Source organism: Rattus rattus, chromosome 17, assembly GCF_011064425.1.
Source record: "Rattus rattus isolate New Zealand chromosome 17, Rrattus_CSIRO_v1, whole genome shotgun sequence".
Lineage (NCBI taxonomy): Eukaryota > Metazoa > Chordata > Mammalia > Rodentia > Muridae > Rattus > Rattus rattus.
The window spans coordinates 20,840,222-20,867,038 of NC_046170.1; the positions used below are offsets into that span (position 1 = coordinate 20,840,222).

At 44.9% G+C, this 26,817-nt stretch overlaps 1 protein-coding gene across 1 annotated transcript in view; it reads left to right on the top strand.

Moving 5' to 3' along the window:
* Positions 1-21,510: 21,510 nt before the first annotated feature.
* Positions 21,511-26,817, top strand: part of C17H4orf51 (chromosome 17 C4orf51 homolog) — a 29,556-nt gene continuing 24,249 nt past the window's right edge. The window contains exon 1 of the mRNA XM_032888108.1: positions 21,511-21,820. Coding sequence (XP_032743999.1) covers positions 21,588-21,820 — 233 coding nt within the window. The 5' untranslated portion in view covers positions 21,511-21,587. The remainder of the gene's footprint in view (positions 21,821-26,817) is intronic.

Consider the following 26,817-nt stretch of genomic DNA (forward strand, 5'->3'; position numbering starts at 1 on the left):
GTAGACTTTCCCTGAGTGCTGAGTATCTAAAATACCATCTGCGTGTTCATACCATTACACCTGTGTCATGCCCCACTGGGAACTGCTCGTAACCTTGAAGCTGAGGGTGGTGTGTTAGACACACAGCAGCTAGGAAACTGCTGTGTGGGACTGACTCCACCGTATCCTTTCCTAGGCCCTGACGTGCTGCCCTGCTAAGCAGTTTCTTCTCAAGACTCAAAAGTGGAGGAGCTCAGGAGAAAGAAGACCTTACTTTGAAATGGTTACATCAATTCTCTGTTCTGTGAATTGCAGGAGAAAATATAAGCCAGAATGGCCACATTTCTGAAAACTTATTTGAGGCCAGAACAACACACACCAGGTTTCTTAGAATTGAAAGTTGTGATTGGCATCTGGTGTACCAGACCTTTCTAAGAATTTCTGAAGTGGCCATTTCTACTTGTAACAAAACAGCTGGAATGATGTGAATCCAATTTTTAAACTCCACTTGGCAGGACTTAGAAGGGTTCCTCTCCATGATAGTGGAAATCGAGAATCAGCTACAGACAAGGGCCCCAAGGTCCCTAGAGACTCAAGTAGGGTTAGGACAGTTCAGGGTCACTCAGTTTGAAAATTATGAAATGTTTCTGTTTCTACTTGCCTTTCCTTAGCCAATTTACTTCACATCAGATCTCTCTCTCTCTCTCTCTCTCTCTCTCTCTCTCTCTCTCTCTCTCTCTCTGTGTGTGTGTGTGTGTGTGATCATTGAGTATGCAGTGTGTGTTCTACTGCTTTCTACTTTTTTTTTTTTTTTTTTTTTTTTTTGAGACAGCGTCTTACTATGTAGCCCTAACTGGCCTCGAACTCATGCTGTAGAGCAGGCCAATCTTGAACTCAGAGATCCACCTGGCTCTGACTCTTCAGTACTGGGATTAAAAGTGTGCACCGCTGTGCCTGGCTTACCCACCTTTCTTTTTAAAAGACATTGTCTCAGAATCTGAAACTCAGCAATTCAGCTAGCCCTAGGGTCCCACCCTCTCTGCATTACAGTGGTGGATTATGGGTACAGACATGATGCCCAGCTTTGGTGTGGGTCCTGAGCATTATAAACTTGGACTTAGGCTTGCACAGAAAGCACTTTACAAACTGAGCTGGGTCCCCAACTACTAGGTGTACATTTTCTTGATGCTGAAGAACAAATTAGGTCCTACAGAAGAAGCACACTGCAGGGACTGGATGTTCAGGTCCTACAGAGGAAGCACACTGCAGGGACTGGATGTTCAGGTCCTACAGAGGAAGCACACTGCAGGGACTGGATGTTCAGGTCCTACAGAGGAAGCACACTGCAGGGACTGGATGTTCAGGTCCTACAGAGGAAGCACACTGCAGGGACTGGATGTTCAGGTTAGGCTTTGTGGTTAAACCAGGCCCAACCCAACTACTGTAAGCCTGAACGTGTAGGCTTCAGTTTTCTGCCTGGCAAAATGGGTTTGGCAGGTAACCTGTGGAGTTGGTAAGGATTAAATTATTGAGGAAAATGATTTCATTATTGTGGTGGCATATAGGAAATATTGCTAAAGTTGTGGATCCCTAGAGCTACATAAACCTTATTTATAATTTAAATTTCTCCATGATCTTACTACTACCATCACGCTTCGATGATATTTTATGATTGTCTTTAAAACCCCAGCTCTGCTTAATTCTTTGAATGACTTAAACTATTTGATGATAGTTACAGCTGTATACATTTGCTTAAAATTATTTCTAGCTATAAAATTTCTCCCAAATAAAACACCCTTTCCGCAGTTTTATTCATACCACATCCTGGACTGTTCAGGACATTTTACACCATGCATCCGGCATTTCTGTTTCCAACGCTATCGGTTCCTACCTAAAACCCAGTTTCCTGAGTGCTGACAAGCACTCGTTGATATTTGTGTAAGATCTGTGGGCCGGCATGCCCGCATTATGTATGTAGGTTATGAGATGGTCAGGGAGGCTAGCCAGAGGACTGTCTTGGCTTGAGAAAGGACCACCATTAAACCTATCAGATGAAAGGTGGATGTTCAGAAGCCTCCAGAGTGGGCATCTCATAATTTCCCTTAAATAAGCTATTGCGGGGAGTGACAAACCTGCCACGTGTGGTGGTGGTGGTAGTGATGGGGCACCATTGCATTGTAAAGAAAGCTAGAAGGGTGGGCAGCAATAAATTTAGCAAGGTGGTCTCCATATCCTTTGAAATGACACATGTAGTTATAAAACTATGAGATTAGCCCCGCCCCCTCCTGTGGCTCTTGTGCCACGGGCTGGGATCAGTCTCAAGGATTTTTCACCCGTATTTCTTTGGTTTGCTGTACTAAAGTAGTATTTGTAGTTTTTCTCATCAAATCTGCTCGATTTTAATAAACTCAATAATCCTTTCCTTTCTCTTTGTCCCCAACAGTGGTTCTACAGTACTGGGCATCTCGCCTGGTCCAAAGCAGCAGTTGGCTTGGCTGTGTGTCCATGTAACTGTCAGCTCTATCATGGACCAGACAAATGAGTTAGGAAAATTTGTCCTCCGTGTTTACCAATTCACTTATCTGTAAAAGTATGGTCACAATAGCTACTTTAGACATCGCTCAGAGAATTAAATGAGAAACTGACATGGTTAGTACTCGATAATGGGCGGGCAGTAGTAAAAATATTACACATAGACGTTTCTCATAGCACTACCCACTACACACCTTCATTTCCTTTCAGAGGGACCAGACTACTTAATCAGTTTTCCCATGGTTAAATGAAAATGCCAGTCCTGTGATGTTTATACTAATTGTCAGTTTGATGACTTTTTAATCACCTAGAGACACATCTCTGGCCATGTACTTGAGGGCATTTCCAGAGAACTTGGCTGAAGCTCACACTAAATGTGAATGCTACCATCCCATGGGCTGGATCTGGAACTGAATAATAAAGAGAAAGCCAGCTGTTTGGCCAGCCAGCTGTGCTCTGCCCACTACACTTCCAGCAACTCTCACAGTACTAATGCTGTGCCATCAACCCGAGCCATACATGGGGTACCTGGACACTAAGTATTGGAGGGTGGACAGTAGTTACCTCTTAGGAAGCTTAAGGGTCAGATGGGTACAGTCTTCCTCCATCTTAAAACGATATTTCTTTCTAGAAAAAACATCTTACAGGTTAGCTGCATTAGTTAAAAATATAGTTATCAGGGCAGGAGAGATGTCTCAGTGGTTAAGAACAATTGGTGCTCTTGCAGAGAACTCAGTTTAGTTCCCAGCACCCATGTGGCGGTTTACAAACATCTGTAAGTTGGGATCCAATGCTTTCTTCTGACCTATTCAGACATCTGGCATGCACGCACACACACACACACACACACACACACACACACACACACACACACACACACACGCAAAACACACAGACATACGTTTTTTAAATACAATAAACTAAATGGGGAAAATCTGGGCGTAGGAGTTCCTACCTTTAATCCTAGGACTTGGGGCAAAGGCAGGGGGATGGTAAGACAGGATAGAATATTGAAAAGCCATGGGGAAAGATCAAACATACAAGGTATGGATTCTAAGGAGAAGAGAAGGAGAGGAAATCCAGTTCTGAAATTCTTGTTAGAATTGAATTATTTTTGGTTTGGGAGACAAGGGCTCTGTAGGCTGGCCTGGCTTCAAACATTTTTTTTTTTTTTTTTTTGGAGACAGGGTTTCTCTATGTAGGTGCTTACTAATTCAGGACAGAACAAGATTATGAGCAATATGAACACTTACTAAACACAACTAAAAAAGCGTTGTTCCTTTGGTAAGACAAAAAATGGTGGACAAGTTGAAATCATCCTTGTGAAACAACAACCAGGATGTTTCTAAGCTATTTTAATTACTACTTTTTTCCCTCAGTTAGCTAATTACTAAACTTAATGGTTTTTTTTTTTTTAAATCCTACTTGGAGTGAACCCTGAATGATAGCTGCTGTTCTATGAAGCTCAAATAAAGTTTTGGCTGATTTATTTGCTTCTCACTTATGGTATGTTTATAAAATATAAATAGCATAAAAATAAGTGGACTGAATATGATAAGAATTATTTGTGAGACTGGAGAGATGGCTCAGCAGTTAAGAACACTGACTGCTCTCCCAGAGGTCCTGAGTTCAAGTCCCAGCAATGACATGGTGGCTCACAACCATCTGTAATGGCATCTGATGCCCTCTCCTGGTGTGCATGAAGACAGCTACAGTGTGCTCACATACATAAAATAAAATCTTTTTTAAAAAAGGAAAGAGTTGTTTGTGAGTATAAAATGTGGATGACATGGGTTAAAGTACATTAATATTTATACCCAATGTGTGGTAAGGTATAAACTAACAGTATAAAGGTAACCTTAGGACAGTTGATCAGGTTGGCCACTTTAGTGTCCTGAAGGAATGAAGTGAAGGTGTGTTTAAGCACAAAAATTCTTCTACTCTTAGCAAGATTAAGTGTTTAAACTAATGTTATTTTTAACTAACACGGAAGAAATCCTATGATGTCATCATCAAAAGTGTGGAGAAAATTCTATAGAGAACTATCTAGAAGAATAATAAAGCCACTTCTCAGCCTTATCTTGTATCTTGTTCTATATGGATGCAATTGTTTTAGAGATCAACTCCCTTAAGGATGAAGTCATCTCCTTAAGGATAAAGTCAGGTGTGGTGGTTTGAATGAGAACAGCTCTCATGGACTCATTTGTTTGAATGCTTAGTCACCAGGGAGTGGAACTGTTTGTGAAGGCCTAGGAGGTGTGGCCTTGGAGGGGGAGGCGTGTCACTGGGAGTCTCAGTCTCCCTCTGCCTGATGCCTGTGGATCAGGATGTAAAGTCCTCAGTTACTTCTCCAGCACCATGCCTGCCTGCCTGCTGCTCTATTCCTACCAGGACAGTCACGGCCAGCTCTCTGGAACTGTAAGCAAGCCTCCCAAATTAAATGTTTTCTTTTATAGGAGTTGCTTTGGTCATGGTGCCTCTTCACAGAAATAGAACAGTAACTAAGTAGACATAACCAAGTTTTGCTCTTCAGTATTTCTACATGCAGGAACCCCTCTCCTTTCTGCAGAAAACTTTCCTCACAAAACCACGAATGCAAGTTAACTCTCACAAATAATGCTCAATGGCTGGCAGTTGTTAATTTTCTGATAGGATCACCTCAGGTTAAATCAGGAGCTCCACCAAAACAACCACACCCCCATTTTACAAAAGAAGAAATTGAACATCAGTGATGTTAGGAAATAAATCTCAAGGCACTGTTCCTAAAAGTGATGCATGACCCATTCCTGACTCAAATAGTGCTATCTTAGAAGTTGTAAGCTCCTCATGAACTCTATTTAATCTTTCTATAAGTCAGTTCTGTGACAGATATCTGCATTTATAGACAGTTTCATGGTACAGAGCAGATAATGCTCTGCACATAATTCAGCCAAGAAGGCCTATGGTATTTTCATTTTTAAGTCCCTTCTTTAACTTACTGTTGTCTTTGGTATTTTGGAGAAGAGTACCTTGAGGTATTTCTCTGTTGACTTTCTGAATGTGCTGGAAGGTAACACTTTAGAAGTTAACAATCAACCTCAAACAGAACAGAAGTCTGTTCTATCGACTTCTGCATTGCACAGGCTAACAATGACACGTACTAATCTGGGCAGAAAGAACTGCTCATCTAACCACACAGCCAGCCCCAAGAGCACAGATTCTGTGAGGATTCTCCTCTTCCTCCCCATTCTGTGCATTATGGCTCCACTTTTCTGGGTTCCTCCACATAGCTCGACATGAGGCAACCTGCAGGACTTAGCAGAGGAAGGATGCCTCCTGTCTCCACACATTTGAGTCAGAAAGATTCAAGGAAGCAGTCAGACTAACTTACCTGACAGTTTCAGGTTTCTATAAGGGTTGGGGGTTCTACGAGTAACGGGGAACACTTGAGGTTGCGGACAGACCGTCTCCACAATGAGTGCATTGGTAGTCGCAGGGGAAAGTGGGATGCCAGGCAGACAGAACAAAGGTAGAGCAGACGCTTTAATTCTGCTTTGACCTTAGAAATAGATGGTTTGGGCTGTCTTAGAGTAAAAGATCAGGGAGCTAGGGATTTAGTTCAATTGCGGCACTGGCCTACCAAGTATGGGCTTCTGCATGGAAAAGCAATATATTCATAATGGATGACTGATAGCACAGCAGCAAACTAGAGTTTATACATTCGGCTGCCATGAGTTCTGGTGTGGTCACAACGTTCTTAGCTGCTTGGAAAGGGTCTTCCCTGACACAGTTTTAAAGGCTATTCATTTTTCTTTTTCCTTCTTACTAATAACCATTGACCTTTCCTTATAGCAAAGATAGATCTGAAAATTCGGAAGGATCGATAACCTAAAGTGAAGTAGTTCAAGAAATCATGCTATCTCTTGAGCGCTATTTGCTATCTCCAGCAAGTGGATAGATTTTAACATTATTTTACCCCAGTCTTCTCCATATAATTGAGGGAGCTGTGACTCGGGAAGGCAATGAACTTCATTCACAGGTTTTTTGACTGCACGGCTGACCTGTTCAAGAGAACTAAAGAAAAGATGGGTTTGTTTGTAATATGGAGGCTCTCACATAAACAAAAAGACAAAAATGAAAGCTCAGCCTTCAGAATATGGAAGAAGAAAGGCTTCTGTTTTAAACCATGACCCATAAAGCCCCTGAGAAGGCCGGCTCCCCTTCTTAAGGAAAAGCTGTGGTTTGCATCAAAAATGCTTCCTGAGGGTTCGCACGCCAATGGTTTGGGTTATGCTGGGAGATGTGGATTTTTTTTTTTTCGGAGCTGGGGACCGAACCCAGGGCCTTGCGCTTGCTAGGCAAGCGCTCTACCGCTGAGCTAAATCCCCAACCCCGGATCTTGACCTTTTAAGAGTCAAACGACCCTTTCAGAAGGGTCACGTAAGACTATCAGAAAACATAGATATTTATATTATGATTCAGTCACAGCAGTAGCAAAATTACAGTCATAAAGTAGCGATGAAATTAATTTTATGCCTGGGGATCAGCACATGAGGGACTGTACTAAAGGGTCGCAGCGTTAGGAAGGTTGAGACCACTGCCTTAGAGCATGGGGCGCCTTTCACATGTGAAGAGTATGTTGGGACCCCCACCCCAATTTTCTCTCCTTCCCTCTCCATTTCTTTCTATCAATCTCTCATAACCTGCTCTCTCCTTCTCTCCCCATCCCTCAGTCACTTACTGGCTCTCCTCCTTTGATAGACAGTGAGTGACTTTGTGCAGATACACTTTTTTTTTAACTATTACAATCTGCTTCTCCTCAAGTCTAAAAACCACAAGGCCAAGTGACCTTTACCCATAAATATGTTCAGATTTCAACCCCCTAGCCATAAATATCCTGAAAGGCAAGAGAAAACCAGTGTGACCAGACCCAACATCCACAGCCGGAGTCGGACATAATAAGGCAATCGGAAAGACCGAGTTTGAAATGGTCGTGACTAAGATGTTAAAGAATCTCACAAGCAAGCAAACGGCTCATAAGCAGAGACGCACCATGAAGCACCCGAGAGGAAATGCTGCAAATAGAAAACAGTAGCAAAACCTGAAGACCGCCTTGGACGGATTCATCACAGACTAACATGGCTGGAGCTGGAAAGTACCCGGGAGATAATAAGTCACTCGGAAACTTTATAAATTAAAATGGAACACCAAAACAGATGACAAGGTAGGACAGAACATTCCAGAACCATGGAAAATATCGAAATATCTTACACACAAGTTGTGGATTCCTAAAAAAAAAAAAAAAAAAAGAAAAGGATTTTTAAAATTTGAACTAATAATGTTTTAGAATGAGCCACAATCGACGACCAAACAGAAAGCCACAGCTCCAGAAGCTGAACAAGATGAGCTTAGGAGACTAAACAAGAGACAAGTCGAATAGAAACAAAAGCCCCCAATTCCCGCCTGCAGCCATACCATGTTCAAACTGCAGAAACCCTCTCCCAAAGGAACAGGGTCAGTGTTTGCATAGAAATCACACGGCCTCTGACAGGGCTTGCGTGGAAACCATGTGGCCTCCACCAGGCCATCCATCTCTTCTCTGTAACTTTCTGGACTCGAATCAGTCATAATTGATTTTCATGTAGATTGTCAAAATCCCAGCAAGCTGCAATTTAACACTGAATTTTTGGTTCCAGATTTTAAATTCTTAACAGAAATCTGACTGGCTTGCTCAACTCTGGGAGGCGACAGAGTTACTGAGGAGGAGACAAAATAGAGGTCATGCAGAACCAAGAGCCCACCGCAGTCTGAACTGGTTGTGGGGGACGTGGAATGGAGTACGGCTGTGCTCCCTGCTTATTAATCAGGAATAGTTTGGACGACTCTGTGTCCTGAGGTGAGTGAGTAGACACCAGGCCGTGATGCCTGCTCTTACCCGGAATAAGTCTCACCCGGGAGATAAAGGGGTGATTTGTTTAAGCATTGGGTATTACCCCTCTCCCATTATCTTCACTGATCTTTCAATAGGGTGGTGGAGTAGCTGGCACACCAAAGTGTCCCCATGGACTCACTTGGTCCCCTGCTGATAGAGCTGCTAGCAAGGGTTGTGGAACCTTGAGGAGGTGGAATCTTGGAGAGGAAGTCTTTACTGGGGGCAGACTTGGAGGTTTTATAGACTGGCCATACTTCTGTGCTCTCTCTGAGTCCTGTGTAGAGAAATGTAATGTGGTCAGCTACCTTCCCGAATCTGCTGACACACCTTCCCTGACTGTCTCTACGTCCTCCGTGCCACATCCTCCACCACACCCCCTGCCAGATCCCCCCCACCTCCACAACCTCCCCACCATGACAGACCCTAAGCCAAAGCAAACTGTCTTCCCCATAAGTTCATTTTGTGACAGAGTATTTTATCCTAGCAGCAGAAAAGAAACTAATATGCATGGGTTAGAAACAATTTGTTAAGATAAATGTACTGCCTACTAACCAGCTTTACACACACACACACACACACACACACACACACACACACACACCACACCACTCCCAACAATTTTCAAGTATGCAAGTACATGTTGTTAACTGTTACACCATGGTGTCTTAGTTGGGGTTTGGGGTTTGGGGTTTTATTGCTGTGAAGAAACACCATGACCAAGGCAAATCCTAACAAGGGATAGCATTTAACTGGGGCTGGCTCACGGCGTTAGAAGTTCAGGCCATCATCATCATAGCAGACATGGAAGAGTCCAAGCAGACATGGTGCTGGAATAGCAGAGAATCCTGTATCTCGATAGGAATGCAGCCAAGAGGAGGCTCTCAAAGCCCACCCCGACAGTGACACACTCCTTCACACAGGCCACACCTACTCCTACAAGGCCACACCTCCTAAGAGTGCCGCTTCACATGGGCCAAGCATATTCAAACCACCACACAGGGGTTTCCAGAAATACCCTGATCCTGCAATGATTAATTACTGTAGTTTGAATGTGTCTCCGAAACAACTCATGCTAGGAATTTAATTACCACTGTAACAGTACAGTGATGCCCTTCAACTTACAGTCAGATTATATCCAAATAAAATCATCGTAAGTTGAAAGTATTGTGGTTTTTTTTTTTTTTTTGGTTCTTTTTTTTGGAACTGGGGACCGAACCCAGGGCCTTGCGCTTCCTAGGTAAGCGCTCTACCACTGAGCTAAATCCCCAGCCCCGAAAGTATTGTTAAGTGCTCTAGTAAACTACGAGTCGCTGGAACAAAATACCTGCTGTAACTAACAGAAGAAAACAGCTGTATTTAGCTTCCAGTTTTGGAGGTTCAGAGACATGGTGCCCATATCTGCTTGGTGTTGGCAAAGGCAGTCGATGACAGTCTTGGAAGCACATGTTGGAGCAGTCAAAATTTCAAGGCAGGGAGCAAAGTGAAAACTGGGTCCCACATCATTTATCAAGGGTATGGCCCAGTGACCTAAGGTGTCACCTCTCAAATTATCCACAGCATTTCCCAATACCACCACCCTGGGCGTCCAGTTGTTGTATCAGGACCTTCGGGGATACTCATCCAAACCACAGCAGGACGTTAGATGCATTTGATATAACTAAACCACCAAGAATCATGGCTTAGCCTGGCCTAACTTTTATGTGCTCAGGATTAACACTATTAACAGGACCACCCCACATCTACACACTGCTTACAACAGCCACAGCTCACAACTAGCATGTAAGGTGTGCACACTGTGGAATTTTTCTGAGCCATAAATAAAAAGTATCTTTTTCAGAAAAATGGATAGACCTGTATATGTTTGAGTTGAGCCAGTCTCACAAACACGAGCACACACATCTCTCACTTGTGGGAATTTGAGGTGGGGAAAAAAGATGGAGTAAAGAGGGGGCTGTTAGAGAAGGGGAAAGTGGGGGTGGGTGAGGCGTAGAGAAGGTGGTGGGCGTGTGTGAGTGTGCCCAAGTGCACTGAATGCACATAAGACACTGTTATGACAACCCCATTGCTTTACACGAGCAATGTGTGGTGATACAAAAGAGAAAAGACAGTGACACTGAATCCCAATGTGTGAACCACTGACTCGGAGGAACTGTGGATCAGCTTCACAGCCTGCTAGATGTTGAGCATCCCTGTGAAAGTGAACTCACCACGAGTGTAGCCCCCGCTACATCACTTTCCTCATAGACACAGAGCTGGGGTTTGACCCCAGCCCTTCAATACTCAATGGATGGATGGATGGATGGATGGATGGATGGATTGAACGTTTTAACGTGAATGTTCAATCTGTAAGGATCCTAAAGGAACTCATGATCAATTTTTGCTCATTTTTTAAATCCGTGTTCTCAGGGTCTGGTGTATGGCATCGATTTGCTTGGTCTGACTTCTGTATCACAGTCTTCACTAAGAATTTCCTTTAGGGGCTGGCAATGTGGCTCAGCAGGTTAAGGGGCTTGCTGTGCAAACCTGGTGACCTGAGCTCCATCCCCAGGACCCATTGAATGCAAAGCCCGTTCTCTAACAAGGTATTTTAAAGTCCTAGTTTGTTGAACACAGAATCTGAAGAGCAGAGTGGTGGTGTGGGGTCTTACGCACCATCCTGAAGTCGGAAACTTGTAAGTCAAGTCATCGCGGATCATCTGCAGGGAGGTGAAACATTTTAAGGTTATCAGGCTGTGTGGGCTCTGGCTTATTACACCAATAGGTTCCACAGAACGGTCAGTGTGGCCCTGCCCTTCACTGGGTGCAGCACTCGGGAGAGCTGGCCCTGCTCTTCACTTGGCCAGCACAGTAGATTTGTCCCTGATTGTGAAGGCGCGAGTGAGCTGTCTCTGAGGGTATGACTATCTCTGACACTCATCTGCAGTGTGGTGGCATTGGTGAGGGAGAGATGCGCCCCCTTGTCACAGGTGGCAGGCTGGAGAGCTGTCCCCAGGGTCATGAGAGAAGGAGAGCTGGCCCTGTGTCTTGCTGCCTATGGCACTGGGTGAGCTGTTTGGAGCAGGGATGATGTGGGTGCAGGAGGGTTAGAGGGCTGACCAATTCAGCTACCATCCAGGCCCAGACGCAGGGCTTTGAGTCGGTCCACCTCAACATCTACCTCATCTGTAATGGCTGGACTGTGTAAAGGGCTGGTCCTGCAGATCCAAAGCCGCAGAATGTGTAGGACACAGGGAAGCAACAGGACATCTGAGAGGAATCCCTGTGAGGACACGGTACTGATAATGTATCAGAGGCAGAGGCCGGGAACCAGACCAGTGACTCACTGCAATGAGCGTTGGCTAGTGAAGATGTGTGAACAAAAGGGTGCACTGTGGGACCCAGGGACACACTGCAGCCTCCACAGCACGGTGTTTGTGTTTGATTTTGTTTATTTATTTATTGACGTTTATTTTCCCTTGGCTATTATGAACAGTGCTGAGATGGAGAATTCATGTGGGGCGTACACATCTTCTGTGCAGTCCTATTTTCAGTTACTTTGGCTCCATTCCCAGAAGCGGGATCGCTGGATTGTTTGGTGGGTTCAACTTCAAATTCTTTTGAGAAACCTCTGCGCCTGCACTATGTAGCAAACACACAATTTTGACTGTCCCTAACGGGACTCGCAGGCTCCAATGTACACATTGTAGACAGACCCTTACTTTCTGTTTTCCAGATGGCTCTTCTACAAGGTGCTGTCTCACTACGAGTTTTTGGTTGTTGTTTTCAGACAGGGTCTCTCTACGAAATCCTGGCTCTCCTGGAACTCACTATGTAGAGCAGGCTGGTCTTGAACTCACAGAGATCCACCTGCCTCTACCTCCCAAATGCTAGGATTAAAGGTGTGCACCACTACCCGGGACTTACTAGAGTTTTGATTGACACTTCCCTGACAATTAGTGAGTTCTCTCATGTTTATTGCCGTCTGAGCATCTTTAGAAATGTGTGGGTTCAAGCCCTGACCATTGGGCTACTGTTTTCTTGTTAAGGAGTTGTGTGGTTTCTTTATTATCCAGACACCGACCCAGACTGGCGGACAGAGTGAGCAGGAGCTTGCATATAGTTCATGGTCTTCTTCATAAAGCCACCAGCCTCCTTCTTTCTAGAAATGGCATTTCTGGTTAGAGATATGACAGACAAGCGACATCTCCACACCAAGAATCCAAGAGAGCACCGCCTTTCAGAAAAAGGTGCATGGGAGACTGGGGAGGTGCGGTTTAAAATACCTGCTGCTCTTGCAGAGGACCTGGGTTTGGGTCCAAGCACCCACTTCGAGGGAGGCTACCTATTACAACAGCTTCAGATCCAGCAACTTTCCTGGCCTCCACAGGCACCCCCAACACACGCACACATGCATGCACACACATGCACACACACACATACACGCATGCACACACATGCACAGGCACACATACGCGCACACGCACAGGCATGCTCACACACGGTTGTACCCATCTGGGGTCAGATGTTAACATCAAGGCTTTTCCTCATTCGTGCTCCACCTTTTTCAGTCTCTGGCTGAAGCCGGGCTGGTCAGTTTCTCAGGCATCCTTCCTCCTCTGATTCCGAGCTGGGATTAGAGATATATGCTGCCACTTGCAACTTTTCATGCGGCTGCTGGGGGCGTAAACTCTGGTCTTCATGCTTGCATCAACAAAGCCAGCTCTTCAGCTCCTAATCCTTGAAAAAAAAAAAAAAGAATATAAAACCATGTGTGTCTCCCGCTCAGCAACAAGTATTCACTTATATCTAGCTTTTCCTCCCAAGCATAAATATGCACATATACTTTTTTTAAACGATGGAATCATAACTTATGTACCATATATAAACAGTTTTGTTTTTAAAGCAGTAAACATAACTAAAAATTAAGTTTAATAAAGCAAAGTAAAGAAGAAAGAAAAGTCTCCCTTTCTTGTTTCCCACTAATTCTTTCAATCACCCCTCCCCCTGCCCCTTCCCCTGCAGTTTACCTTCTTTATTTCCGTTCACTCCTGTGGCACACAGCTCCGCCGCTCCCACCACACAGGCTTCAAGAGCTTTGAAAACAAAATATCCAAAGCACACAGTCGGTAGGCATGAAGACATTAGTCCCATGAAGAGTTCCATTATTCTGACTGAAAGCCTCAGACAGCTACTGTCACAATATGTGTGATAATTTAGACATGAGCCACTCTCAGCCAGATGTCAGAATCAGCTGTTCCTGGGGAAGACACAGATTTGGGCCGAGATCTATCTTCACGTGGGATCCCAGGACATGTCGTCTTCCTGGACTCCCTTACCTGAGCTCTTTCTGACGTCATCTTCCAACAACATCAGTGAGTAACATCTCAGAACACAGCTTGACACACTCAGTCTGTGAGGGTAGACCCAAAGAGGGACCACCAGGTAATATAGTGTGCAGTGCATGGATTGGTTTATGGGAAAGGGTCTTCCAGAATACTGGGTTTGGGCTAAGGATGTTGCATGTAACTTTAAGAACACGCTTACTTTTTCTTGGGAGCTCTCCCCAGCTCCCGGCTGTGCTCCGAGAACAGCCGCTGCCATGCTGTTAGCTGGCGCTTTCCTGAGAATGTCACCCATTCCTCCTGCTGGCTTTGCCAAGCCGGCGACAACCACCCTTCCCGAAAGCGCTGAGCGCTGCTGCTTGCGCGCTACCGTTAACCAGCCCGGCTGCCCACTCTCTTCTCCTGCCCCCTTCAGCCCCGTGGAAGGAAAACACTAGAGACTTTTATTATTTTAAAACTGACCAGATAACTCAATAGCTGGGCGAAGAATCTACAGCCCTAAGTCACCAGCTATGCTATGTTAGAATTCTGTAGGTGGCGGAGGCTGCCACCAGTTCTAATGGTCCCCAGGCCTTACATGGTGTCCGTGCTCCTCTCACCTTTATCGTTTTTTCCTCCTTTTCCTCTGAGGACCCGGAAATCCTGCCTCTTTACCTTCTCCCAACGACTGGTTTCTGCCATTTTTATTGATATAATCAAGAGACAATTGAGGAACCAGATTTTAGTATCAGCCTCTCCCCCTCCACAAAGATGCATGGGTAAGCACATAAGGGTGTTTAATACTTACTGTTTTTGTTCTGGTTTTTGCCGTTACTGTTATGGTTTGTTTTGTGGGTTTGCTTGTTTGTTTGCTTCAGCTTCACCCTTATGCCAGGCTCTGGTGATCATTCTACTCGAGATCTAGCTCACTCTAGAGTCTAAGCCTTAGCTATTGTCTCCGCTGTAGACTCCTGGAATCTTTTCAGTTCTAGACCATTCTGGAGACAGCCGATCCAAGAGATGCCGTCCCATACAAGGAGGCTTGCAGTCAAGTCGGCTCGCAAAAGACACCATAATCTTGTACCCTTTCAAAAAGGCACAGTGAACATTGAAATATCAAAAGTTCAGGGAAGTTCTCCAGCTAAGAACATGTTTCGCCCAATTTGGGCTAAACTTCCCTCGCCATGGAACCTTTTAGGTTAATGCCTAGCAACACATCTTTAAAATGACCAATCACATTCAGAGAAGCCTGTTCAAAGCCCCCCCCCATCCAATGGCGCCCTTACTTGAGATGGTTAGCATGCTTCTTGCTGGCTGACTAGCGTAGTGCAAGCGTTACATAAGGTATTTCACCCTCTTAAAAACCCATGTTCAGGCAGATAGATCAGTGGAATAGAATTGAAGACCCAGAAATGAACCCACACACCTATAGTCACTTGATCTTTGACAAAGGAGCTAAAACCATCCAATGGAAGAAAGACAGCATTTTCAACAAATGGTGCTGGTTCAACTGGAGGTCAACATGTAGAAGAATGCAAATTGACCCATTCTTATCACCATGTACAAATCTTAAGTCCAAGTGGAGCAAGGACTCCCACATCAAACCAGATACACTCAAACTAATAGAAGAAAAAGTGGGGAAAAGTCTCGAACACATGGGCCCTGGGGAAAATTTCCTGAACAAAACACCAATGACTCATGCTCTAAGACCAAGAATCGACAAATGGAACCTCATAAAACGAAAAAGCTTTTGTAAAGCAAAAGACACGGTCATTAGGACAAAACAGCAACCAACAGATTAAGAAAAGATTCTTTACCAATCCTACATCTGATAGAAGGCTAATATCAAAATATACAAAGAACTCAAGGTGTTAGACTCCAGAGAATCGAATAACCCTACTAAAAATGGGGTACAGAGCTAAACAAAACATTCTCAGCTGAGGAATATTGAATGGCCAAAAAGCACCTACAGAAATGTTCAACATCCTTAGTTATCAGGGAAATGCAAATCAAAACAACCCTGAGATTCCACCTCACACGAGTCAGAATAGCTAAGATAAAAAACTCGGGTGACAGCAGATGCTAGTGAGGATGTGGAGAAAGAGGAACACTCCTCCATTGTTGGTGGGATTGCAAACTGGTACAGCTACTCTGGAAATCAGCTTGGAGGTTCCTCAGAAAATTGGACATAGTACTACCTGAGGACCCAGCTATACCTCTCCTGGGCACATATCCAAAAGATGCTCCAACATACAACAAAGACATATGCTCCACTATGTTCATAGCAGCCTTATTTATAATAACCAGAAGCTGGAAAGAACCCAGATGCTCTTCAACAGGAATGGATTAAAAAAATGTGGCACATCTACACAATGGAGTACTACTCAGCTATCAAAAACAATGACTTCATGAAATTCATAGGCAAAGGGAATGAACTAGAAGATATCATTCTGAGTGAGATTACTCAATCACAGAAAAACACACTTGGTGTGCACTCATTGATAAGTGGATATTAGACAAAAAGCTCGAATTAACCCAAGATGCAATCCACAGACCACAGAAAGCTCAAGAAGAAGGATGACCAAAATGTGGATGCTCCCACCCCTTCTTAAAAGGGGGAAAATTTCCATAGGAGGAGGTATGGAAGCAAAGTTTAGAGCAGTGACTCAAGGAATGGCCATTCAGAGCCTGACACACATGTGGCCCATATATATACAGCCACCAAAACTAGATAAGATTGATGAAGCTAAAAAATGCATGCGGAAAGGGACCGGATATAGATCTCTCCTGAGAGACACATCCAGAGCACGTCCAATACAGAGGTCAATGCTAGCAGCAAACCACTAAGCTGAGAACAGGACCCCCTTGGGGAGAATTAGAGGAAGGATTGAAAGAGTTGAAGGAGCTTGCAACCCCATATGAACAACAATGTCAACCAACCAGAGCTTCCAGGAACTAAACCACTACTGAAAGACTATGCATGGACTGACCCAGGGCTCCAACTGCATATGCAGCAGAGAATAGCCTTGTTGGGGCACCAGGGGAAGGGGAAGCCCTTGGTCCTGCCAAGGTTGAACCCTCAGTGCAGGGGAATATGGGGGGGTCAATAAGGGGAATGTATGGGGGGAATATCCGTAGGGGGGAGGGGTAGTGGGAGGTGAGGGAATGGGAACTTATGGATAGGAAACTGGGAAGGGGAGTAACGTTTGAAATGTAAGTAAAGAAATATATCTATTAAAAAATTTTTAAAAAAGAGACTGGGAGGTATAAAGAAACACCATAGGATTCTAAGGGCTCCCTAAAGGTACCAAGCCTTCTGTGCACCTGTTAAAACAACAACAAAACATGTTCATATACTCATGATTAGATGTTTAATTGTTTAACATACTGTGATAAAAAATCACAGCTCGCTGAAATCTGGTTACAAAAAAAGTGTTCTTTTATTTTCAAAAATGTAATTAGTGTGTGTGTGTGTGTGTGTGTGTATTTATGTGGGGAAGATACACAGTCCACAGAGTGTGTATGGAGGAGGTTAAAAGACAGCTTTGTGAAGTCAATTCCCTTCCTATATCATTATATGGGTCCTGGGGATGGAGCTCAGGTCACCAGGTTTGCACAGCAAGCCCCTTAGCCTGCTGAGCCACATTGCCAGCTCCTAAAGGAAGTTCTTAGTGAAGACTCTGCGATACAGAAGTCAGACCAAGCAAATCGATGCATACACCAGGCCCTAAAGGAAGTTCTTAGTGAAGACTGCAATACAGAAGTCAGACCAAGCAAATCGATGCATACACCAGACCCTGAGAACACGGATTTAAAAAATGAGCAAAAATTGATCATGAGTTCCTTTAGGGTCCTTACAGATTGAACATTCACGTCAAAACGTTCAATCCATTCATTCATTCATTCATTCATTGAGCATTGCAGGGCTGGGATCAAACCCCAGCTTTGTTTCCATGAAGAAAGTGATGTATTCATTCATTCATCCATTCATTCATTCATTCATTGAGCCTTGCAGGGCTGGGGTCAAACCCCAGCTCTGTGTCTATGAGGAAAGTGATGTAGCAGGGGCTACACTCGTGGTGAGTTCACTTTCACAGGGATGCTCAACATCTAGCAGGCTGTGGAGCTGATCCATAGTTCCACACCAGTCAGTGGTTCACACATTGGGATTCAGTGTCACTGTCTTTTCTCTTTTGTATCACCACATGTTGCTCGTGTAAAGCAATGGGGTTGTCATAACAGTGTCTTATGAGCATTCAGTGCACTTGGGCACACTCACACACGCCCACTGCCTTCTCTATGCCCCACCCACCCCCTTTCCCCTTCCCCTTCTCTAACAGCCCCCCCCTTTACTCCATCTTTTTCCCCACCTCAAATTCCCACAAGTGAGAGATGTGTGTGCTCGTGTTTGTGAGACTGGCTCAACTCGAAGACACACAGGTTCTTCTATTTTTTTGAAAAAGATGCTTTTTATTTATGGCTCAGTAAAATTCCACAGTGTGCACACTTCACATGCTGGTTGTGAGCCGTGGCTGTTGTAAGCGGTGTGTAGATGTGGGGTGGCTTTGATTCCTTTGGGTGTACAGCTGGACTAGTAGGTCTTGTTCTTTTGTTTGTTTTTGATTTTTGAGAAACCTCAGGACTGACTTCCATACAATTTGTACAACTTGAAACTCCCCCCCAACAGTGTGTAAGGCCCCCTCTCCTCATCCTTGCCAACATTTTATTTTCTTGCCAGTAGTCAACTAAGATAAGATACAATCCCAGTCTTTCTTAACCTGCATTTCCCTAAAGACTAAAAACACCAAACATTTTTTCTATTGGCTTTTTGTATTTCTTTAGTTCATTTGTATGTTTGTTCACTCAGTGATCTGCTCCTCTAGCGATTTAATTTTGTGAGTTCTTTATGTGCTTTGTCTACCCAGCCCCCTTGGCTGGGACGCTGATAGAGTTTCCTCTCTTCTGTGGGCTCTCAGCTCTGCTAACTGCTCTTATGCTGCACTGGGGTGTTCTGGTTTGATACAATCAAACCATTTCCTCAACGACAGGGATCCTGTTCCAGTGGCTTCGAGGATGTCTGTGTCTTGGGGTGAGTGCTGCCACCAGGATCTCTCATTTCCTCAAGGTCCTACACTGAGGCCTTTGGTCCATTTTTAGTGAGACCCAGTCTCGTTTTGTCTATGCATGGATGCCCAGTCCCCAGCAGTCCTTGTAAGAGGCTGTCCTTTTTCCAGTGTGTGTTGTTCTTCTCTTTTCAAAAACCAGATGGCCAGAGCTGTAAGAGTTTATTTCTGAGTCTCTCAAGCCATATCTCCAACCCGTGTCACCACTTTGGGTGATTATAGTTGCTAAAATGATATGATCATTTCTAGGAAGAAAAAAAAGTATAGAGAACAAGCTAGAGACAATAAAGTGACTTATAGGGTGACTTATTTGGAAGGATCTTAGTTTACTCCATATTTGTTTATAGACCGCCTTGTAATTTGAGAGGAAAAATCTGAAAGCATTCTCTACAAATCTCCTTTTACAGTCTTGTTTACTATCCTGTTTCCGAACAATGAAGATGGCTAGCAGAATTTTCTGGGCTAAACCACCATTTTTGCTTGAATAAACAGAGGCTCAGGACACACACAGCTGGCTGCTCCTGGACCCCACATGGACTGACAAGAGCTGGGCAACCCATTCCTCTCTCTTGCCTTTCCTGTCATCTCTGTCGTCTTGTCTCCTCTGGATTTCTCCAGGAGGAACACCAGCTTGGGCTGCAGTCTCTCGACTTCCCTGGAGCAAAGGTCCTGATGTTCTAGATTTCAACCTTTTAAGAAATCCCTGAAAGTCACATATGCAGTATTTGCCAATAACTTCGGAGAAACACATCAGGCAGTGTGGCAGCCTCAGGACTTTCAAAAGTTCTAAACTTCTGTCCTCAGAACATCACTTCATTGTTGGGTAAGAGAACAAAGCGCTTTTGGACAGGACCTAAGTTTGGTTCGAGCACTTGTTTCCTAACCACAATGGTTAGGAAGCTCACAATCCCTTCTACCTCAGCTCCCAGGGCTCCAGTGCCTTCTTCTGGCCTCAGTGAGAAACTGCACACGCGTGGGTTACACATATGTGCACACACAAACATTTAAACTACGTTACAAAAATATTTTTAAAATGCATATCCGAGGGCTTGCCCTGGGCTTAGTTTCTGTAGTCAGGGATGGCAGTGTTTCCTGTTGAATGAAGCATCTTAGCACTGGTGTGATCACCTGAGGCAGGGCTGTGAGGAACTGCACTGGTGACTTGGCCAAACACTGAGAGAAGAGCAGTGCCACTCAGGGAGTTGACAAAATAAAGGACAAACATAAAAATTCAGTGTCATTTTGATTTGCCAAGGAATTGTTGGTGAATGTACTGACTGGTTTTGTGTGTCAACTTGACACCACTAGAGTTAGAGTGGAGAAAACCTCAGTTCAGGAAATTCATGAGATCCATCTGTAAGGCATTTTCTCAGTGATCGATGTGGGAGGGCCCATTGTGGGTGGAGCCATCCTTGGGATGGTGTCTTAGTTTCCATAAGAGAGCAGGCTGAGCGTGCTATGTGGAGCAAGCCAGGAAGCAGCACCCTCTATGGCCTCTGCATCGAGTCGTGCTTTCAGGTTCCTGCTCTGACTTCCTTTGGTGATATACAGTGATGTGGAAGTGTCCTGGTTTGAATATACTTGGCCTAGGGAGTGGCACTATTAGGAGGTGTTGGAATAGATGTGACACTGTGGGCTTGGACTTTAAGACCCTCGTCCTAGCTGCCTGGAAGTCAGTATTCTGCTAGCGGCCTTCAGATGAAGATGTAGAACTCTCAGCTCCTCCTGCACTATGCCTGCCTGGATGCTGCCATGTTCCCACCTTGATGATACTGGACTGAAACTCTGAACCTGTAAGCCAGCCCCAATTAAATGTTGTCCTTATGAGAGTTGTCTTGGTCATGGTGTCTGTTCACAGCAGTAGAACCCTAACTAGAACAGGAGGAGTAAGCCAAATAAACCCTTTCCTCCACAACTTGCTTTTTGGTCATGATGTTTCGCCACAGCAGTAGAAACCTTATCTAAGACAGTGGATCTGAAGAAGAATAAACCAGGTAAACATTGACCATGTACAGAGCAGTTATAGAGGAAGAACTCCTGAATTCTGTGACTCTCAGCCTTGGGGTTCTCCATGACATAGCCACTTCCTTGATTCTTAACCCTGGCAGTTCTTTACAATGCTCAGGACTTGGTTTTTTCATAATAACCCTCCAAGCTGATCGCGTCAGAACCTGGGGTTGTGTCTGGGGGCTCCTAGTTATTTTAATAACCCAGAATGACTGTCCTGTCACCAGCCATCGGGCATACCATGGCTCTGGGACACATAGAAACTATTCACTAATCTGTTGTTGACATCACAAATACTAATCACTTATGTTGTTCTACCAGTCCTCAGAGCCTAGGTCCTCAGGGAGCGTCTTCCATTTCTGACTCCTCTCGCCTAAGCCACCATCCTTCTGATAGACTATATTATGTCAGTACCCATAGGCAAATAATTTTGCCTAGTGCCTTCTTGCCATAACTACGAAGTATCATTTTTCTTAGATCAATGGTTCGAACTTTTATAGCTTACAAATTAGTGAAAATCTGTGTGGTTGGAATGGACATAGGCTTTGTGGAACTTTGTGACCCGTTGCCTGGTAACTGGACCTAAAACTGCCCGGCTTCCCTCTGTGAGCTGTCAAGCTTCAGAAACTTGGTCAGCCCAGTCAGTAGCCTCCTGCTACTAGAAGGGAATGAACTCTTCGCCCTGCCCAGGGCTTGAACCGCTGTTGCCTGCAGCTTCCCTGTCCGCCCATAGCCATGTCGCACTTCTTGTACTTAGCCCCGGAAATCCAGCTTCCCTTTAGCCCGCTCACTTCTACAGAGTTCGAGCTGATCAGACGCAAGGCCCGAGAACTGTGGCAGAATGAGGCGCGATGGTCTACTTCTTCAGTGACAACCTACTCAGGGAGTTACCGGGAAAAGCAACTGGATGAGGCCGCCTTCCACCGGCTGGCCCAGAGATTTGGCCAGCCTCACTTTGAATACAAACCGTAAGATTCCTTTGTAGCTATTCAGACAGGCGCTGTTAGAAAAGGGTGTTGTAGAGCTCAGGCCACTTCAAAGATGTTAACACATCTGCTTCCCTGTGTAAATGTCACCTTCCAGCTCAAAGTAGGCTACAACCGAATTGGTATCAACTTATTACTGAGAGACATGAACAGAGTGTTTATCGCTTCTCCGCCTGTGGCTAAGATCAGGTGTGAAGAATGCGACCGTTTGACTAATGTAGATACTTTTTGTTTGTGAACTTGTTTGTTCTTACGTTGGTTTCTTGTGTGTGGGTTTGGTCACATGGGAAGGTCAGAGGACAGCTAACAGGATCAGTTCTCTGAGTAGTTCTGGGACCCAAACTCGCATCTTCGGACTTTTTCTCCTCACAGCTGTCTTACGGTGCCCTCCCCCCTCTAGACAGGGTGCCCTGTTAACTTGGACTGGCCTGAAGCTCATTCTGAAGCCCAGAGTGACTGAAAACTCTGGGTCCTCCTCTTCCACCGCCTTAGTGCAGGACACAGACACGAGCTGTCTAGTCCAGCTTCTGTGTGTGGTTCTGGGATCGAGGCCAGAGCTTCCTTAATGCCAGGCAAGCATCTATCAACAACCTTGGGTCTAAAATGTTGTTTCCAGGAGTCTTTCTCTCTGGGGAAATCTGGCAAACCAGCCATCACTGCATAGCAGGACTTATTGGTGCCTACAAGGGTTGAGGCCCAAAGATATTCCAAGGGTTTACTGGGAAGCCAGGCCATTTGATAGGCCCACAATCAAAAATTAATTCTAATTCAGTCCCACAACTACAGCTGTAAACGCTCAGCTCATGGGAAGGAGGTTTTCTCAGCAGGTCCTGGAATAAGGGGTTTGGTATAGTAAGACTTCCTAGAAAGATCCTAGGAAAGCAAGCTTCCCCCATGGTAGGGAATGGGAAAACACACCCCCCGGAAGAATGTACCTTGGCAAAGACATGTGGAACCACCACCCTCACCAGAAGGTGACAGGTAGCTCAGGCATATGAGAGGAAAACATAAGTCAGGACTCTGGAAAACTCCAGGACTGATGATGAACACTCTCTCCCATTGGGTGTTATTCAGAAAATATCCAAGCTCTGGAAGCGCCTTTGAAAATAGTTTGGGGGTTGGGGATTTAGCTCAGTGGTAGAGCGCTTGCCTAGGAAGCGCAAGGCCCTGGGTTCGGTCCCCAGCTCCGGAAAAAAAAAAAAAAGAAAAGAAAAGAAAATAGTTTGGATTATTGGCTCTAATTCCTAATGTAGGAGCAACCCATGTAGAAACTAGGGGGTTGGAGAGATGGTGTAGCTCTTAGGAACACTGGCTGCTCTCCCAGAGAACCAGAGTGCAGTTCCCAGCACTCATGTAGGGTGCCTCACCAGTACCCATAACTCTGGCCTCAGGAGATAGGAAGCCTTTTGGTCTTTGTAGGCACCCACATGCATGTGGGCATCTCTCCTTCTCCCACTCTCCTCAAATAAAACTAAAATCTTAAACAAGTGTATCAGTAACTTCACTTCTATGTCTTTCCAAATGTTGAAAGTCTAGAGCATTCTCTAGTTTTCCCGATACTCTTTGGAAGAGCTCTCAAAGCATGCCATCCCTTCGGTCAGCTTTGGGGGTTCATTTGATAGGCTGAGGCTGTTGGGGATCCCCTCGGCCAGGTAGAAGGGTCATTATACATCACTGGGGGCTGCTCTGAAAACACTTGGATCCACACAGACACGCAGCCAAGTTGCTCTTGGTTTTGGCTGTTTGTTTTTTAAAAAAAATATATTGAATAGACACTTGCAGACCTGTGGCGCGTGATGAAAACGCACATACGCTGCCTTGTTTCTTGTGCTCGTGAAGTTATTATCTGGATGTTTCGGGGAACCTCAGACACATGAATACATCCATTGTGCAACTGCTGTTCTGTCAGGCAGAAGCGGCGGTGAGAGGGAGAGGAGGACCGAGTGCAGTTGCAGAGGACCGAATGCATGCTGTATTACTTTAATTTTTGATCTTTTTCTTTACTAATTTTAGTCCAGAGGAGAAATGCCTCCTTAGAGTCACAAGCGAAAGCTGTTTAATTAAAAATCTTGTGAAGTTGTAGGGAGGCCCCTCTAAGTTCATCCGTATAAAGGTTCTACATACAGGTGCAGATGCTCAGCACTTCAACACATTAGGGCAGGAAAATGCTGGCTTACGTAGAACACAATGGTTGTCACTTGTGTTGTTTGTCCTGTATCGGCAGTGGCCCCCTGAGCCACTCAACACGTGTTGTGAGCCTAGATTGCTAGCTTTGCCCGTTAACTGTCAATTGACGGGGAGGTCTCAACTGAGGAAACCCTAGGTCAGATGGTGGGCATGTGTGCAAGGAATTGCCTTGGTTATTAATTGACGTGGGGATGCTCAGTCCACTGTGAACACTACCGTCCCTGAGTGGGCTGTCCTGGGCTTGTCAGGAAGGCTGACTAAACATGACCCCGTGAGTGAGGCCAAGTGAGCCAGCAGGTCACAGACAGTCCTCCACCAGTCATGCTCCGGGGCCCTATTTTGGGTCCCAGCCCTGACTTTCCTTAATGATGAATGGACTGTGACTGGCAGTCAGTGTAAGGTGGGAAAACCCTTTCCTCTTGAAGCTGCTTTGGGCAGAGTATTTCATTGCAGCAAGAGAATGAAATTAGCATCCCACACGAGATAAAGTTTGGGGGAGCCTCAATCATTCCATTCTGAGGCAGCTTTAATTCATAAAACTCGTAATGTACACAAAAGCCCCACCTGTGCTGGGGGGGACGGAGATGTGTGGTAAGGAACTTGCGCTAATCCCAATTGTCTGCCAAGACAAGGAGGGGAGCATGGCATTTTGGGGCCGTCAAGACAGGCCTGTAGTGTCGTTATAATTTGCTGTTGTTTCTCAGTGGTGCCATTAAAACCTTGCTCTCACTAGATGGGTGCTGATCTGCAGCCCCAGCCCCTTGATGTGCACTTTAAAGTCTTGAAGCCGTACTCATTCGCTAATCAAATATTTATTTAGGTCCTACTATGTTTAAGGTCTTAAATTAGACACAGTGCATCTAAAAACATATGACCCTTCAGAGAGTCATTAGATGAGGGAAGAGCCTCATGAAGCATTCGTGTGTTGAAGGGAACTAATAAGGACTGATCCTCTAAGCAAAGCCGGTGACAGTGTTTCGCAAAACAAAAGTTTTATTCTATCATTCCCAAACCACATTCTTAGGTATTTCCTTAGGAGCATAAAAACTTAATATACATCCATGCAAAATCAACACAGACCTTTTCTTCATAACTGACATAAACTGGAAGAAACCGATAGGGAAATAGACAAACTCTGCTACATCCATACAATGGAATGTTATTCAATGATTGAAGAAGAAGAAGAAGAAGAAGAAGAAGAAGAAGAAGAAGAAGAAGAAGAAGAAGAAGAAGAAGAAGAAGAGGAGGAGGAGGAGGAGGAGGAGGAGGAGGAGGAGGAGGAGGAGGAGGAGGAGGAGGAAGAAGGAGAAGAAGAAGAAGGAGAAGAAGAAGGAGAAGAAGAAGGAGAAGAAGGAGGAGGAGGAGGAGGAGAAGGAGAAGGAGGAGGAGGAGGAGAAGGAGAAGGAGAAGAGGAGAAATGAGGTATCAGGCTATGAAAAGCTATGGCTGAGTCTTAGATCCGTATGTCTAACCTAAAGAAGTATGAAGTTCCATGTTGTATCCTGCAAACACACAACTCATCAACAGCAGATGCATACAGTACATAGATCAGTGCCTCTAGAGAAGGAACAAGAGTTAAACAGATGAAACCCGCCGACATCTCAGGTCTGTGAACCTGTTGTGTGGAATGCCATAACGGTGAACACTAGCCATTAAATATTTGTCAAAACACATAGCACTTCATAGCATAATGAGTAAACTTTATGCAAATTAAGGAGTTTGAGGAAGCTAAGAATAGAACAAAGACCCTGAAAAGAAATGTGAATATACTGAGGATATTTGAAATCAGCTCACAGGGCATGTGATTGAAGACTGAGCTCAGTAACTCTGGAAGTTGGCAGGGACAATGGAGGTGAAAGAGTCGTGTGTTAACCCAGCTTTATCGCTGACAGAGTTGTTTCCCAGTGGGTTTGAGCAGCGACTCTGAAGCCACCACACATACAAGCCAGAATCGAACGGTTCAGTAAGTGGGTGACTTTCACTGGAATGGGAAGGAAACAAGGTCTGCAAATGACCTCCGTCACGATGATCAAAATCAGACCATGCATAGTGTAGCGTTCTTAGAGCTCATCATACGTACAGATAGCTATGTGTGTGTATCTACACAGGCGAGTGGACATTTCCTTTTTCCTTTGGAAGAAAGTAGACTCTGCTCAGCTCACATCAGTGTAGGGCTTCACACAAAGAGGCCTTGAAGCAATGCTTTGCGAGAGGAGGCACCTTGAGCTCCTCGAGTTTGGTTCCTGCTAAGTTTTCTCCAGTACAGAAGAATGAGTTACACAGAGACATGCGGATTCTCAGACACAGCCAGGTGGTGGACACGATGGTCGTGGAGCATATAGTACCAGAAACTGTCAAAACGCCAAGAAGTGAAGTGTAGATGGTGGGGACAAAGGAAACTTCCAGATGGAACGTATCGAGGAAAGCTGGAAGATCCTGAGGAAAAATAAACCCAGTGTAGCAACTAAATATCCACAAGTCTAAGCTCGAGTAAATGAATGACTGGATAAATTCATTAGTGGGGAAGGGACCCAGTTCCCACGCAGAAGAGTGTCTCACTGTTTGTGTGGCTGTTCTCTAAGAAGATGAGGGTGACTCACTATTCAAGTGTGAGATGAGTGGATATGGAAAATGGGAAGAGAAACTTTACAAAGAGGAAACCGGGCAAGCATAATCTCATTGTTTTGAACCAGCTGACCAAGGTTAATGTCAACAGTGACAAGCTACATTGTAATCTGCGTCACTGCTATGGGGTGCCCGAGGCTGGCAGCCCACTTCTATGTTCTTCGTAC